The 17,091-nt window shown below is 33.7% G+C and overlaps 1 protein-coding gene and 1 long non-coding RNA gene across 2 annotated transcripts in view; one reads left to right on the forward strand and one right to left on the reverse strand.

The window, feature by feature from the left end:
- The first annotated feature begins 6,381 nt into the window (after positions 1 to 6,381).
- Positions 6,382 to 7,503, forward strand: LOC117107744. Its single transcript, XR_004445278.1, has 2 exons — positions 6,382 to 6,686; positions 6,741 to 7,503. It is a non-coding gene; the product is annotated as an uncharacterized LOC117107744 (long non-coding RNA).
- Positions 7,504 to 7,650: 147 nt separating this feature from the next.
- Positions 7,651 to 17,091, reverse strand: part of LOC117107743 (integral membrane protein GPR137B-like) — a 14,350-nt gene continuing 4,909 nt past the window's right edge. The window contains exons 5-6 of the mRNA XM_033249494.1: positions 12,523 to 12,647; positions 7,651 to 9,786 (exon numbers count right to left, since the gene is read on the reverse strand). Coding sequence (XP_033105385.1) covers positions 9,603 to 9,786; positions 12,523 to 12,647 — 309 coding nt within the window. The 3' untranslated portion in view covers positions 7,651 to 9,602. The remainder of the gene's footprint in view (positions 9,787 to 12,522; positions 12,648 to 17,091) is intronic.

The following is a 17,091-nucleotide window of genomic DNA, read 5'->3' on the forward strand; positions in this document are numbered from 1 at the left end:
CAGCTCTACACAGGAAAATATTGAGTTATTAAGGCCGTAGGCAGGGTGATGCAGGCACTAGGTTAAAGTTGTTAAAAAGCACAAAAAAATCACCTTATTTTGCGAGTTAGTGCCCTCTAAAGCCTGTTTTCCAATAGGCGAATCAAAGGCGTCGTTTAGGTCCCTGAGCTCTGACTGGCTGAGTATTTTTTTCGCTTCGCAAAAAAGTAGAAACTGTTCAAACTATCAATTTCACTGAAGCGAAACCCCTGACAGAAATGTGAATGCGCATGAACGACGCTTTCGATTCACGCAAATAAATTTTCCTAGTGGAAAATTAGCTTAACCTGAGCATTGAGCCGCCCCCCCCCCCCACAACTTCTCCACTTCAAGACATCTAGATAGGCCACTGGGAACACTCGGCTGCTAAAATCTGTATTCAGGGGTAAAAATTAAATAATTCAAAAGGAATTCGAGACAAGGCAAAGTGCATTGCCTGCCTCAAGCAGTGGTTAGTAAAAATACTAAAGCTTTTTTGTGGTTGTTGCTGTCACTGTGGTGTTGGCTTAAAATGGTTACTGAAATGAATACTTATCAAATTCCCTGGGGAATATTCATAATGTTGGAAGCTGAATCATACCAAGTACTGACTTACAGTCTTGAGTGAGAACAAATGAAAAAATATTCCTTGTAACAACTGAACAAACAGGACTAAACTGATCTTTTTTTTAATTCTGGTTGTTCCCTCCCAAACCAGGAATTATATATATTATAAATACACTGGGTCCCGGATATAGCACTTTCACAGTCTGATGGAGGGTCCAGCCTACCTCATACCCACCATGGTTGGGGCTGAAATATTATGTCTATGGCTCTCCTAGATGGCAGGAAATACGCAATTTCAGACTTGAATTTGAATGTAATTTTCCTTTATTTCTCCTATTTAAAAAAACATTGTCTTACCTTGAATCTGCCTATGCCACCCACACCTTTTACATGATGAAATTTGTCATGCATTTAAATTTTCTACAATCCCTTGTAATATACATTTGATGGTGATTGATTCTCTAACAGGTGAGTTGGATAGGAATGTTCATTTTGATTCTGGATCATTTAGGCTGGTTTTTAGGTTCTTGAAAGTGTGATCTGTACAGGTCTGTACTATATTCTCGTGGATCAATGCAGTTCTTCTTTAGTTCCAAGACCCCCCCCCCACCTCCCTGCCAACCCTATGAATTCCATATAAATCTTAGGTATTGTTTTAGTTTACCGTATTAATAACCCAAATTTCATTTCTACTATGTTGTGTGAATGGTCATGTATCATATTGCAATAAAATTGAGAAGCACATCCACATCTCAATGAAAATATAATCAATAAAGTTCCATATTGCAGATAGCTGCAGCACACTACGTTTTTCTCAAAATCCGTAATAAATCATTAAACCAATTTGTGATCAATATATTTCTGATTAATTTTTCTGTAGGGTGTGTGAAAAATATATAATAAAAGCAACATGGATATATATCTTCATGTATTAGATGGCTTCTTCCCACGACAGTTTAACTATCACTTTGGGAATAGAATAGCTAGAATCATACGATGGGTGATGTCATACTATGGAAGCTATTGATGGACAGCTGGAAATTTAACTATTGTTACCTAATGTTTTTTTATTCTGCAGGATATGAATAAGGATGTTTAATAACAAATTGAATTGAATGCAATTTCTATATTTCAAAGTGGCCTATAAAACAAAAGTGTATACGCCTGGCCCACGAAGTAAATTATTCTGGCCCACGTGAAATAATAAAATTATTTAAAAAATTTTTTAAAGAAACTAAAAGTAAATCATTCAATAATTTTTTTTTTTCAATAAAGTGAAGACCAAAACACAACACTGGGTCAATGTGAAGTAGGGGTGACCCCCACCCAAATCTAGAATCAAATCCGTTACCACTAATCGACAAACGCCAAAAGATCGGTACTCTTAATTCAGCTAAATACAGTATGACATAGCAGATTCAAAATATAAACGTCAGTCTTGGTTTTATTATGATTATGAGGTTCCTGGTCCTACCCAATTGCCTGTGCCAAAAGAAAGTTAGAGTTGTCGATGTATGGACCCGAGCAGGTTAGTCTACTTGGCGTAGAACTAAATGTGGAGGTCATCCATGAGAAGGAAGTATAAGAATCAAGGTGAATATAATATGATGGAAGAAAAATATCTAGTTTCACTTTGTGGGGGGGGGGGGGGAAAGCCCATAGAAACAATACATTACATAATGAACTTTTACAAAGAAGGAAGACATGACAAATTGTAATACCAATCAATGATAAACAATAAATGTCAGCTCCCCGTGTAAAGTATCTTGGCCACTCTAACTTGGGTTGCAACCCATACGGTAGCTTGAATACCAGGGCCTAACAACAAAATTAATGGAAATTAAAATATAAGATATTACGAATTATGGGTTTTATGGGAAATCCATTAAATATGGCTGCAAAATGCTACTTTGTCGAAGCCACTCGGGCCTCTGGAACCAGAAAGGGGCCCTTAGCAGCCTTAGCATAATCATCCAAATCAAAATCCTACCTACGGGCATGCAAATAACCTAATGCAAAATGAAAATATGCTTTATTTTTTAAATTCAAATCTGTAAAGCCTCCTAGGCCTATGCAAATTCTGCTGATGCTTCGAATGTGGCACTTTACCAATTATCATGCTACAGTTACTGTAGTTCCCACAAATTATAATTTTGAGAGGATTGAAAGCAAGTGGTGGTGCCATTTGCTGGGGCAAGACCCATCAGAAGGATTTCACCTTGGGTACATAAAGTATAACAAGTTGCTTGCAACCCGGAGATTATCTTTGGCCCGGAGATTATCGTGGCCCTTCAAATAAATTATTTAAGAACCAGGGCCGTATAATGTAGATACAGCACGAACTCTTACACTTGATACAAAATGCCGAGACCTTAGATAGATCCCAAAATGCTGGTAATAAATATTGTCACAGTTTACCAAAAACTAAGCAAACCATCACAAAAACGAAAATGCTGTACATATTTTGCTCATCATAAATTTATTTTCAAGAAATCATAAAGGGATACTGATGATGAAGAAACAGCACACAATATAAAATAATTAGTACAAAACAGATGATCTACTCTATCAACCTAAGTGTTAAATTAATTGATAAATAATTCACAAAAAATATTTGACATTACCAAAAAGCATGACAACAATAAACAGCAAATTGTGACGTTTCTTTTCTTGAATAAATGTCACACTATAAACATAAGAGCATAATTAACAAAAGTAACGTAACATTCGACAGTATAGTATTTTACATATCTAATAGTACTGGTACTAAAAAGAATTCCTCCAGTGAAAGTCCAAATGTTCACACTATTTCAAGCAACCAATCATAGGGCGGTTTCATTTTTAAAGGGATAAATGTAGCCAGTGCCATATTTAGGGGGCTGCGCACCCCCTTCAAAAAAATTACTCGCTCCCCCAAATCGCACCCCCCAAAAAAAAATCATTTGCAAGTACTGTAGTTAAAATCACCTTATTTAGCGAGTTAGCGCTCCTGAACTGATCACCTTTGTGGGCCCCCCCATAAGCACCTCCATTTCAAGACTTTTAGATAAGCCACTGAATGACGCCTCTTTCAAATCACAGTGTGAACACATACGACTAATACTTTTGAGAATTATCAATTAAGTCATTCTGGTTTACTGTAAGAAACATTTCTATAGAATGCGGTATAAATATAAATTACAGGTTTTCATATTATTATATTGTTATTGGAATCATGAGATTGTTGTAGCAGGGGTTCCTAGTCTCCTATCCAGAAGTTGGCACCATCTCCGAAATACCAGTGAGCAGTTGCTGATCCCTTGGGATCACTGTGTAAAACCATCTCCCTCAAGTTTGCTGGCATAGACAGCAACATTCAAATAACTCATTAAATCTGATTTCTAGGAGAGATTCTAAAATTGGGAGAAGGTAATATCATATACTGCAGTATTATGTTGCAATGACATCAGATGCTATTTCTTCATATATTTATAAAAATATGTATCAAATATTTAACATATAGCAATAATGTAATACAGTATTTTGTAATATTAGTAATGTTGGGTACACACTTAATTACTAAAGATGCATAGGATATACCTGTTAAGTAAATGAGTTTTACAGTTTACCTGCAATTATGCTGGCTAAATTCAATGGATGGTTTCTTAAGGTAACCATGGAAACTTAACATGGCTACAGTAACAGTAGCCATGACAACATGATTTGTTATAATACCCATGACAACCTAAAATAGCACTCTGACATTTAATCATTACAACACGTTGTTTATCATCATGATTAATACATAACATGTACAGTAACCTTGACAACAAAATGTGATTTAATATTCTTATGGTAATGTAATGATTAATCATTAAAAAGAAATGATTAATGAAAAAAATCTGGTTTGAACAAATTCTTAAAAAATTAAGTAACTAATTTAAACAAGTTATTAAAAATGAAATAAATATAAATTAGGTAAAAGCTGAGAATATTGCTTTTGAAGAGTATCAATACTACAGACAATAGTGGAACAATTATAACATAAAATTATAATCAAAAACACACTATTAACTAAAGAAGTATAAACAAAAATGACAACATACTGTAAATATTCATCAATAAAAAGGTTAATTAAACAAAAACAAAAGTGATTTTAATTAAATGCTGATATATATTTGTATCATTTTATGAATGTGGTTTCTCAAATTCTCTATACAAATATACATTTTCTTTCATACATGGTAACCCATGGTGTGTTAAAAGGAAACCTTAATTTCCCCTGTAAAGCTAAAGTCAATTGTGCTAAATGAAACATACACCGAGTAGAAACTTATAAAAAAACACCTGGAATCATCTACTTCTCATAATGTTTAAACACAAAATTCTAAAGCAAGACTCACCTTATATCAACAAAATTATATGATACAAATGCATTCTAAATTTATTATGAAATTATTATGAAAGAAAATGACTATTAAATTTATTAGATGTTAAATTAACAAATATAAGGACAATGTAATTGATATTAATTATATTAGTAACATAGTCCACATTAAGTTCAATACCAAACCAACTGTAGTAGTCACAATTGCATGTTTAAAATAATTGTATGAAGTTTTAATAGTGAGTGGTTCCCACCAATGAATATTATTATTTGTATAATTATTTAAATTACCAGAAACAGTACCAATATGGTACCTACCTACCAAATCACTATTTTATTCATGAAAATTTGTTTTCATCCAATATCGCATACAATTCCAAGATAAACAAAGACACAAATCTAGACTTTCTTTAGATGACCAGCATAGTAACATAGAAATTTATACTATAGTTCAGGACATAATTTAACACAATTATTATTATAAATACAAATAAAAAATACAGTAAAACAATTTAATACTACTGGTGGTGATAAATTAGATGATATGATGATTATGATACTGATATTGATAATGATGCTGACGATGATGATGATGATGATGATATAGATGCTCATGCGGATGAATAAGATGATGCTGAAATTGTAAGATGATAATATGATTTGATTGGTGGTGGTGATGACGATCATAAAAATATGATTCTGATGACAATGATGATGAAGTTAATGATCATAATGATGATGATGAAGATGAGAATGAGAATGATGACGTTAAAAGATCATAATGATAAAAATGATGATGATTATGATAAAAATGACAATGTTAATAAAAAAGTACATTCATAGTATCTCCAAAAATTAAGGTACAGTACAGTGGACATAATATATGAACCCTTCATTCAATCACTGAACATTTCAACCTCATCCACACTCCACCATTCCAACATTCCAGATGTGTCTTCTCACCAAACTATAACAATTAGCCTCGCCTAGCTTAATGCACCCAGCTACTGCACATACCAAGGCCAAGCTAACCTAATGCACTCGGTTAATACGCATACCAAAGACTAGCCTACTTAATGCACTCGGACACCTAGCCTCACTTTCTTCCAGTCTTAAATAAATATAATTCTATTATTCATTTCAAATATGAGGCATGTTGTGGCGAAATGGTTAAGTTGTCGCACAGTCCAGTATAGAGTAAATGAGCTATAAAATATGGGAGCTCAAAAAATTGCCTAAAAATCCAAATTTGTTTTTCACTATAGATCAACAGTTTAATGTCTTATTAATCATGTCCCAAAGTATTAGTTCTGGAAGTGGTTAACAAATTGTTTATTTAATGTTGTTTTGATAGTTCATTCTATTATGTATGCACGAATAACATTGAAAGGCAATTACTCAAAATCATGTTTATCTTGACTCTAGAATGAATGACCCCTCATTTTAAAGACCACATACTCAGGTATCTGAAAATACCAATAACTTGAATTTCAATTTTTGCTACAACTTGGCCATTTTGCCACAACATGCCTCATATTACAAATAAATGTACAATATGCACACTGCAGTGAAACTCTTTTTCCATTGATTAAACACTTATTGAATATTCATTATTTCATCATGCATATTAATCACATTTAAGCCAATTCATAATTCGAACTGTGCATGCCCGTATCAAGGTCAATTGATTTATGCAAACCACTGATCAGTGACACAAAGGCCTAGTTCGGACTAGGTGGATAAGCCCGGCTCAACTCACTGGGTTTATCCACCTGCCAGTCTGAACTAGGTGGCTTATCTCAAGCCAGGCTGTGTTCCAATAACTAGGCCTGGCTTGTCACCGTGTTTAACTTTTCTAAACCGGGCTTTAATCGTTGCAGAGGGGTCTTGCATTGACTTCGGGTAACAAAATGACCAATCAGCATTCAATTACGTACGCTGTGAGCGAGCGTACGTTTTGCGAGCAACGTTTTGAAACATGTTTCCTGGTTATGGTTTATTAGTATGCAAATTCTCGCACCTGGCTAATCCCGTAGTCTGAACGCCCAGCAAAGTTAAGCCGGGCTTAACGTTGAGCCAGGCTTAACTCAAGTCTGGCTTATCTCCAAGTCTAAACATAGCCAAACACACAGCATAGGTTTATGTCGATTGACCTTGGATACGGGCACGCGCAATTCAAACTACAAATTGGCCTATCAATAGTTCACACCAGCACTCTGATACAGTTCCGACAGCCAGATTAATGGATATTCACATGGACCCATATTCATAGTTACATGTATAGTATTCTAATACTTCATGGACAGCCATATTCATATAATCAATAGTTCACGCTAGCATTCTGATACATATTCAAATTATTTCCGATAGTCACATTAATGAATAGTCATATGTACCCACATTCATAACTTATAATATTTCATAGACAGCCAACCTCATGAATATTCATATTTCACAAACATTCATGTTAATAACCACCTTGATAAATACTCAAATAGTTCATATCAGCCAACTTCATCCATTCTAAAAAAAATTGCATAGACAGCCACCTAGTTCACACAAACAATCATGTACAGTAGTTACTCAATAGTTCACAAACACCTTCATGAATATTCATATATTAAACACCTTCATGAATATTCATATATTCACACACTTTCATTTTGAAAGTACTAGCCACCCTGATGAGTACTCCAATTCTCATTGGCCACCTTGATCAATCCTGAAAAAACTTTGCATACAGTAGACAGTCACTTTTCTTTCATGGACAGTTAACACAACCACATTCATGTTTACTCAAACTCAGACTGTGGCACTAGGTCAGAAAACAATTTGAGAAGGCAAGAGGTCAGGATATGATGTGCAATCAAAAAATAAAACATCCATCCAAGGATTCACTCCATATTAAATATACAGCTACAGTATGCATGCTCCAATTGTTCATTATTGTGCCACATAAACTTATATTGTTACTCTACTATCTAGATGTATTTTAGCAGGCCTCAATTCATAAATCTAGTAATATTCATTTATATCATTTTCTTTTCATAACATTTGAACATGAAAAACAACCAGCATTTTCCATTCTTTTCCCTAAGTTGGTTTCCTATAAATTGTAAATATAGTAGTAGGTCTACAAAAGAGAATGCCATGCTTATTTGTCTAATACAATTTTGTTTTTATTTTCATGTACCCATCTTCTCTTCATTTCTTTCAAAGACAAATAAGGTAAACTCCTTACAAAGTTTATTTTCCCCTAAATAAATGAATATGCTTATTAATCCCCCATTGACAAATAATACTGATGAGCTGGTTTTTAAGCTGATATTTGTGATTGTGTCAGATGTTATACAGTACTAATGATCAAATTATATAAATCATATCTAGGCTACTGTATATATGAAAAAATCATATCACTTAATGAATTTCATATACCCAAGAACTTGTATAATATATAGCCAACTTGTCACCTATGATTTTTATGGGAAATAGTCATCTATGTTATAAATGGCAAATTACTATGGTGCCATATGTCTATGAACTTGCTTTTCATTTGGGAGATAAATCAAATGGTAAAAATCTTGCATGACAAATTAATCACCTACTGTACGATTTCATTAAAATATGTTAAAGATGTCACAATTTTCATATGGAAGAGTATCTTCTGTAAACATTCATCATGGCCAAGAACTCACCCAAAGCAGAAGGAGGATAATAAGTTATATTATGAATTCCATATATAGTATATAACTACTGTAGGAATTTGCCTATAGTAAATGGCAGGTCACTTATGATTTTTATATGACAAACTCGTCACCTATGATTTACATATGGCAAACCTAAGATTACCATATAGAAAATGTGTCAACTATCATTTCTATGACAAAATTTGTCACAAGAGATTTCACTGATAAAAAAACTCACCTATGATTGTCATATGAAACAAGTCACCTATGATATATAATGGCAATGAATTAGTCATAACGAAAAAAATCACCAAGGGTATGGTATATTGGTCACAATGTTATTTCTCTGACAATGGAATTACCTATGATTTTCATATACATGATGTATACATTTGTAACCTATATAGTTTTTTTTCGTATGGCAAACATACTATTGGTTTGTGTATATTGGAAAATATGTTGTTTTAATGACTCCAATTATCAATTAGCTCATTAATATATCATAAATGACTGTACCATCTGAGTAATAATCAAGCACGGTTGAAGGGCAACCTAGTAATGTATGGATATCAATTCCACCTGTGTCTCACAAGTTCGGTGGTATGTCATTACGACATGCTCCACACAATTTCAGTAAGTAACAATACCTGCTATTATTTCACAAAGATTTATTCAAAAGCACATTTTCTGTTTCTACAAATATGTTTCTAAAAATGTATTATGCAAAACATTTAGGAGTGAATATGTTCTGGATTTACACAAAATACATTGACAGATCTGATTTGGTTTTTTTTTTTGTATTTGAAAAATATTGAAAAAAAAATATTATGATCTTTTGTACTGTACCTACATGATTTGCCTGATCACAGGTTATCCGTATTAAATAAACTGATTGGTTGATTAATGTTTTCACCTGTCTGCTTACACTATCAAAGAAACAACTTGATTGGTTTACATCTCCCTCCTTAGTCATAAATCTGCTGGTAACCCCCGATTGAGACTTTTGAGGAAAAAAGAAGTGGCGGGGTTGTTCCGGGCATGATGTACTGGCCCCCTGATGAGTAACTGCTACTGCGAATGATTGTCCCGTAGCCCAACTGCGGTGTTCCATTAATCGGCGTACAAGGTGAATTCATATCGGGGGTAAAGCTGTATAATGAAAAACATTTTTTATTTAAAATGCAAAAGAAATGATATGGACATAGATAATACAAAGCTCACTAATATTAATATTATTGTCTAGTTATATTTTTTATTGTGTATTTAATCCAGATTTTTGAATACTCTTGGATCATCACTAGGAATTAAAATGAATGATTATTTGAAACATTTTTGGGATGAGTTGAATTGTTCGGTAGAATTAAATTCTTGTAAGGGGGGGGGGGAGGGAGGAAATGGGAGCATTACTTTCCACTCTCTTGCAGTTCATTAGCAATGCAGGGATATTGCCTAAATTTGTGACATTAAATTCTGCAATCAATAGGAAATTAGCAGACCGTTTCATGCAGTGGCGTATCTAGCAGTATTAAAATGGGGGGCTGGTGAGGGGCGCGACCAAAATATGAGGGGGCGTGGAATTTATTTTCGGTGGCCACGCCCACAGAAAAATATTGCTTCTTAGATTCCCGAATACACGTTAACCGTGACAGCATAAGCATAAGCCTAGCCTAATTTTTTTTGCTTCGAAGTTTTCGAATGGGTGGCGCGCAAGCTTTTCGTGGGGGGGGGGGCGTGCGCCCCCCACGCCCCCTTGGATATGCCACTGCTTTCATGGTCCTTTCCCTATTCCTAGTTGTTTAGGCTGTACCTTATTATGCACTGTATGCTTCTCTTAAGAGAGTGTTGGCAAATTTCATTTTTTATTCGCTAGTCAAAAAGAAGACAGATGCCCAAACCAGAATGCTAGAGAAGACGAATATGCTCAATTTATAGTTGTTTATTTGGCATAACACACAAAAAATAAAGTGATCAACTTTAATACAACCAGAGGTGGCGCCAGGATTTGCCTGATGGGAGGTCTGATGTCCCCGACAGGGGGCCCATGTCCCAGACGAAAAAAAGTGGGCGTGGTCGGGTGTCGTTCAAAATATCTCAAATGTGTTCTGGGGAACAAATGACAATTTAGGGGTTTCAAAGGCTTATTCAATCGATTTTAGGGTCTAGTAATAATTAATTTGTAGAAAATACATTTTATTTTTTCTCCCCGACGAACCATGGCTATTTTCCCTGACGGGGAACAGCTCTCCCCACCCCCCACCGGTGCCACCCCTGAATACAACATAATATAAAGCCTGTTCATCTTTAAGATTGTTCTTCCAAGGGAACCTGAACACAAAACAGTATAATGTAATGAGAATGATACGCAAAGAATAAAAAAAAAAATTGTATTTGCCAAAATTACCGGACATATTTACTTAAGACATTCACTTAAAACTAGACAAAAATAAACAATATTATCATTTTTTAGTACGATTTATTCTGCTGATACTGTAGAACAATAGGGATGCTGTTTTATAAATGATTTAATATTTTTGGCAAGTATCCCATAGCTTTGCATGCAAATACAATTACCTAAAGCAATAAAAAAAAATGGTTTTTAAAGTACTGCAAACTGGCCGCTTGCCACCTTACCAGCTAAATTTCTGACTGTACTTTGCCACTGTACGCTGATCTGTTTTCACTTTGTACCTTGACATTTATTATATCCCCTTAAAATTTAATTTTTCTGAATAATTAACAATTTGATTTTATATTAAATAAAACAGCAAATGATCATGTTTTTGACATCTAAATATCATGTGTTCAAAAGTCAGGGACCAGTATAGTACCTCTGATTAAATCAACAGAGATAACTACATGTAAAGATGTACTGTACTACATGTTAGAGCATATGAAGAGCAATTAGCCAGGGACAAATGAACTTGCATAAAGTGCTTAGACCTTCAACAGGGATGTACAGCAATTGATTATGTTAAATCTGTTGTATGTAGGCATTATTATACTCAGCTTTCTACAGTACTTTAAATAAAGTATTTCATTGTTAACAGAAAACAAATAAGTTGGTCCAAGATGAGATAGAAATGTTAGTTTGTTTCGAATTCCAATGAACTTCAATGGATTTGTTTAACCTATTACATTCATTCTAAATATATTTCTACAGTACCTTGATACTTGGAGTACCTTGCATTTCGATACTTGGAGTATGTATTATACTACCTTATCTGAGATTAATCAGTGGACCTTTCGTTTTTGGAAATTTCATCATTAACAGAAAACTAATAAATGGGTCAAAGATGAAATTGAAATGTGTTAATTATACTTTGTTTTACTTTCCAATAAAACTCACTGGCATTTTTTTAATAGCAAATTATCTCATGCATTTTAAATTTAGAGAATTTCCTATTAAACAAAAGATAGATATCAATAAAGGTAAGGAAAACAACCATTTATGAGAGGTAATTAAGTGTGGTAGTGAGATAAAAGAAACTGAGAGAGTACAGTAAGGCAAAAATTTGGCCTAGAAATCCATCCACGCATTTTGGAAAGGGAAGATTTTCGCAGATTTTTCAGAAAATTAGGTTTTGACCCAATCTTAATATATAATGCAGTAATTACGATTCTGAAAAAGAAATACTACAGTACATAACACTACTTTCACCACAGTGGCAGATGCANCTTGCAAAAAAAATCTACTCAAATTTTGAGTGCCTTCCAGTAATCTAGAGTTGCCATAATTATAAATTTTCTTGTCTCAGCCCCACCCATGGTGAGGCTAATGTAGTATAGACCTTAAATCTGTGAAAGTCCCTCTCTGGGCTCCTTCTATTTCAAATTCCTGGATCCTTCATTGCTTTGTTACTGGAATTTATCATTAACTAAACTTACTCAGTAGGTCCTGCATTGGCAGAATATGTTCTACAAAGATCATCTTCACTATCGTACCGTCGTGGGTTGTCAAAGAAGTATGCCTTAGAGGGCGTCCTGTTGACATTCTTGACCTCTGGAGCATTCTGAAGAGAAATTAATTTAAACATTGATGTATATGTCAAAAATCAAGCATGTATTCATCAATTTAGCAAAATTTAGTACAAGAAACAACAAAAAGTAAGAAATATTAAACAAAAATAAAGATATCACTCAGAAATTTAAACACAACAATAAGTTATACAGGGATACCCAGTTCACTTTTTCTTTTTATAAGAAACAGTAAAAGTTTGACCAGGATAAGTGTTCTAATTTTTTTTGCCAATTTCAAGCCCAAAATGTTCTTATTTTACACACTTTTCAGAGACAAAATATTATTATTGTATAGCAGTATACAGTATTATTATTATTTACTGTATTATAGAGGATATTACATGACAACTGTACATAAAGGTAAAGGTAGGTGAATAACCCATAAATTGCAGCACCATTGTTCTGAATTGCGTATGGGCGTGGTCCGTGATGAGGAGCGGCTAGAACCAGCACTGATGTAATTGCTGTAGTTAGCAGCGCCCTGACTTACCGCTTATAAGACAGGGCCTAGATACCTACTTAGATAAGATTTTCTGGTTTTTCCATTTTTAAAAAATATAACCTCATTTGACAATTGAACTCAGCTTCAATTTGTTATTATTTTTAAAGCAATTTCTGCCTCTGTGTTCTTACACTTATGGTAAATCATTAATGATATACATTTTTTCATAGTGTTTTGTCACATTTTTTTTTTTTTTTTTTAAATATTTTGTACATCTGATTTTTCTAAGACAAATTTTTCAATATTTAAAAACTGGAAAAAAAGGGAAGTAACCACCCTTTTTTCTACCTTTTCCCCCAGTTTTTAAATAGTCAAAAATCTGCATCTCATTTAATGCTCCCAAGTTTTTCATCAAATATTCAGTACTTTTTGTGTCTTAGATAAATTAGTTTATCTAAGACACATATCAAAACAATTTTTTCCTCAGGAGCCTCACTTTAAGCCTACTACAGTACAGTATTAGTGAGTCTGTACAGTATACTAACATATTCTGATTATTTTTTTTTATAATGACCTAACAACGCAATTTACAAAATTTTTACTCAGCGTGTATCATGAGATTACAATTTTTTTTTTCACCATGAAGAGAGAATTATTTTCATTTCCTTGGTTTTGAAATTAGAACAGAGAAGGGAAGTCAGCATCTCATAACAGGAAGGTGATTGTAATAGATGAATACTTCAAGTCTAGATATGTTTCATATAAAGTGCCTGCCCGGCCCTTATAGAGTTTATAATTGACAATCTAGAAAATTACTTCTGTTCTTATTTCTTTATAAAATTCATTAATATGGTAATCTAACATAGCCTGGGGTGTCTTAGTGACCCGCTTTTACTTATTAAAATCTGAGGGGAAAAAAAAAAGAAAAACACCATGCATGAAGTTCCTTAGAACAGTTGTTCTTATTAAATATAATGTATTTGTTTAAGGTTAGATTAAATTCAAGTCTATTTTGATACTGTGATGGCGACGCAGCCGACTTACAAACAAAGGGATGCTCAGCCTGCCACGCTAAAATGGTAACAAAATGAGATGGCGGCCACATCACACAAATCTTGCACCGCGAAGCTTCACCGCAAGTACGGCAGTGATGGCACAAATCCTGAGGGCCCCTCAGTGGCGTATCTACGGGGGGAGGGGATGTGATGTCATCATGACCATATTTGGGCATGTCACATGTTTTATCAAATAGAATTTGATAGTCTGAACACGGCTTTATATTTGTTGAAGCTTATACAACTTTGTAGGCCTAAATCTTTTCTTCAACTTATCCGTTGTACCAGCCAAATTTTCATAACATACGTAAATAATTTATAACTTTTGGGTAATAAAAATAATCTTGTGATGATTAAAATTTAAAAAAATGTTTTAAAGGATTAAATAAATATGAAAGTATATGTGGCATAGACCAGCCAAACCAGTCACTGGTCGCAAAAATCGATTTTTAGTTATTAATAGCTAGAGCTACTGTACAAAATTGTAAAAAAATCTTTTAAATCCGACATTTCCTTATGAAGTTATAAGCATTTAACATAGAGTTGTTTATAGTACAGTATTTGAGAAATCAGCCTTCAAAGTTTATGATTTCAGGCATTTCTCAGGCAAAGATTATCAACAAATCTTCAAAAAATTGTTTAACTTTAAAAATTGGGAAAATAACAGCATAGCATGATGTATAGATATATAAATGTTTGTTTGGTGCAATAAAATAGATTTCAAAAATTTTGACATTTCAGCATGTTTTGGCCATTATCTCTGAACACGATTTGCGACTAGTGACTGGTTTGGCTTGTCTTTGCCAAATATGTTTATTATTTATAAATGAAGATGTATAGTTGCTAAGATAACTTCTGGCAATAAATGCAAATAAATAGTCTTTAAAACCTTATTTAATTTATTTAAACACACAGTAAGACTATGAAACTTTATTTTAATATGTTAATTGAATTAATGGAGATAACTTTATTTAATGGAAATGATGAAAAATGCCAAAATTACTAGATATCCTTGGTTGTCATCATCGAGGGGTCAAAGGTGATAATTTAAGGTGCTTGTCATAATAGGTTTTCAAATTAAAGCTCAATAATTAAACATAGTCACATAAACTTGCAAGTCACTTGACCTTGAAGTTAATGTATCTTGCTAGCAAAATAAATAGTTTTAAGCAGAGCTATGAGGAAGGCTTTAATCCGAAGAGACACTTTACAGATTCTTGTATTTGAGGCTTAACAGATACTCCAGAGTTTTAATTGTCTAACTTCCAACATTTCTTTAATAGTCTGAGGTTCATTTGATGTCCTATTTTGATGAAAACATAGTTTCAGGGTTTCTGATAAGTCAGTTCAAAACTTTTAGTTCATAATAGCACATTTTTTTAAGTTATCAGTAGTTTAGGTGAGACTTTTTTACACCATGTTTAGCAAACGTTCTGACCTCCATTAATACTGATTTTGAATAAAAATTAAATTTTATTTTGGTCAGTTAGTGCTCTCTCTGCCACAAAAAATGGAAATTTCAGGATAAAAAATTATATTCATAATCCTATTTTAAAAATATGTGAATACTGCGTATCATTAAAAATATAACAGTCGACTGAGCAGCACAGCTCAGACAACTGAACTAATAGTAGCCACCACTGAGTATGCTTTGAATGTGAAAAGCAGCATAGCTTGGTCAGCTAAATTGATGGTAGCCAACATGAGTATGGACTAAGGAGGTATATAGTTAACCTTTGGTACATTTCAATTCCACCCTCTACTCATATAGTTTTTCATAAAAATGGTGTATTAAAAAAACCACACAATTTTATTTTCTTGGAAGACATTTTGAACAGTGTCATGTATAAAATGGCACACATATGGATGTTAAAGAAAACAGTACATGCTTCGGATTGTTTCCCTTGTGTACTGCCTAACCCCCACAAGAAGGATCCAAGTGGAAATAAATGTATTAAAAAAGTGTATTAAAAAAACCACACAATTTTATTTTCTTGGAAGACGTTTTGAACAGGGTCATGTATAAAATGGCACAGTATATGGATGTTAAAGAAAACAGTACATGCTTTGGATTGTTTCCCTTGTGTACTGCCTAACCCCCACAAGAAGGATCCAAGTGGAAATAAATATATTAAAAAAGTGTATTAAAAAACCACACAATTTTATTTTCTTGGAAGACGTTTTGAACAGTGTCATGTATAAAATGGCACAGTATATGGATGTTAAAGAAAACAGTACATGCTTCGGATTGTTTCCCTTGTGTACTGCCTAACCCCCACAAGAAAGACCCAAGTGGAAATAAGTCAGACTTATTCTTGGAGTTCACACCTCATAAATCCAAACAGAGAATAGTAAAAACAAATCCTTACCAGTCTGGAAGCGTATCTTCGTACACGAAAAAACATGACTACTATAAACGTAGGCAGAAACTCCCAGAGAAATAAAATGCCACCAAATGTAATATATCTGTATCCTTTTAAGTTCAAATAGTCAGCCTAAAAAAATGCAAGATAAATCATTTCAACGCATTAAAAATGGTTAATAATTTGTAAATGTGCCATTTACTATTAACAAAACTACAGTGACATTTACAACTAGACTTTGTTTGTATAACAGAACATAGGGATTTTTCTCATTGCCATGAGAAGCCAATACTTGCTACGAACCATCCAATTACCAACTTTCTATTATATGAAGAAAATTTGTGGTGATGACATCATTAGGAACAAATTTTCTCACTACAAAAGCACTAATACTTTTGAAATTTGGATGTTGTGTATGATCCAGGGGCGGATTTAGGGGGAAGCCGGCCCGGCCCCGGCCCCCCTCCCTTTTGGGAGGTAAAAAAAGGGAAAAAAAGAGAGAGAAAAAGAAAAAAATGATAGCCCAGAATGCTTCAAATGTTATGTTCGGTTGTCTAGAACACAAAAATTTCACAGG

This window comes from Anneissia japonica, unplaced genomic scaffold, assembly GCF_011630105.1.
Source record: "Anneissia japonica isolate Jap-2015-1 unplaced genomic scaffold, ASM1163010v1 scaffold287871_len1641731_cov197, whole genome shotgun sequence".
Lineage (NCBI taxonomy): Eukaryota > Metazoa > Echinodermata > Crinoidea > Comatulida > Comatulidae > Anneissia > Anneissia japonica.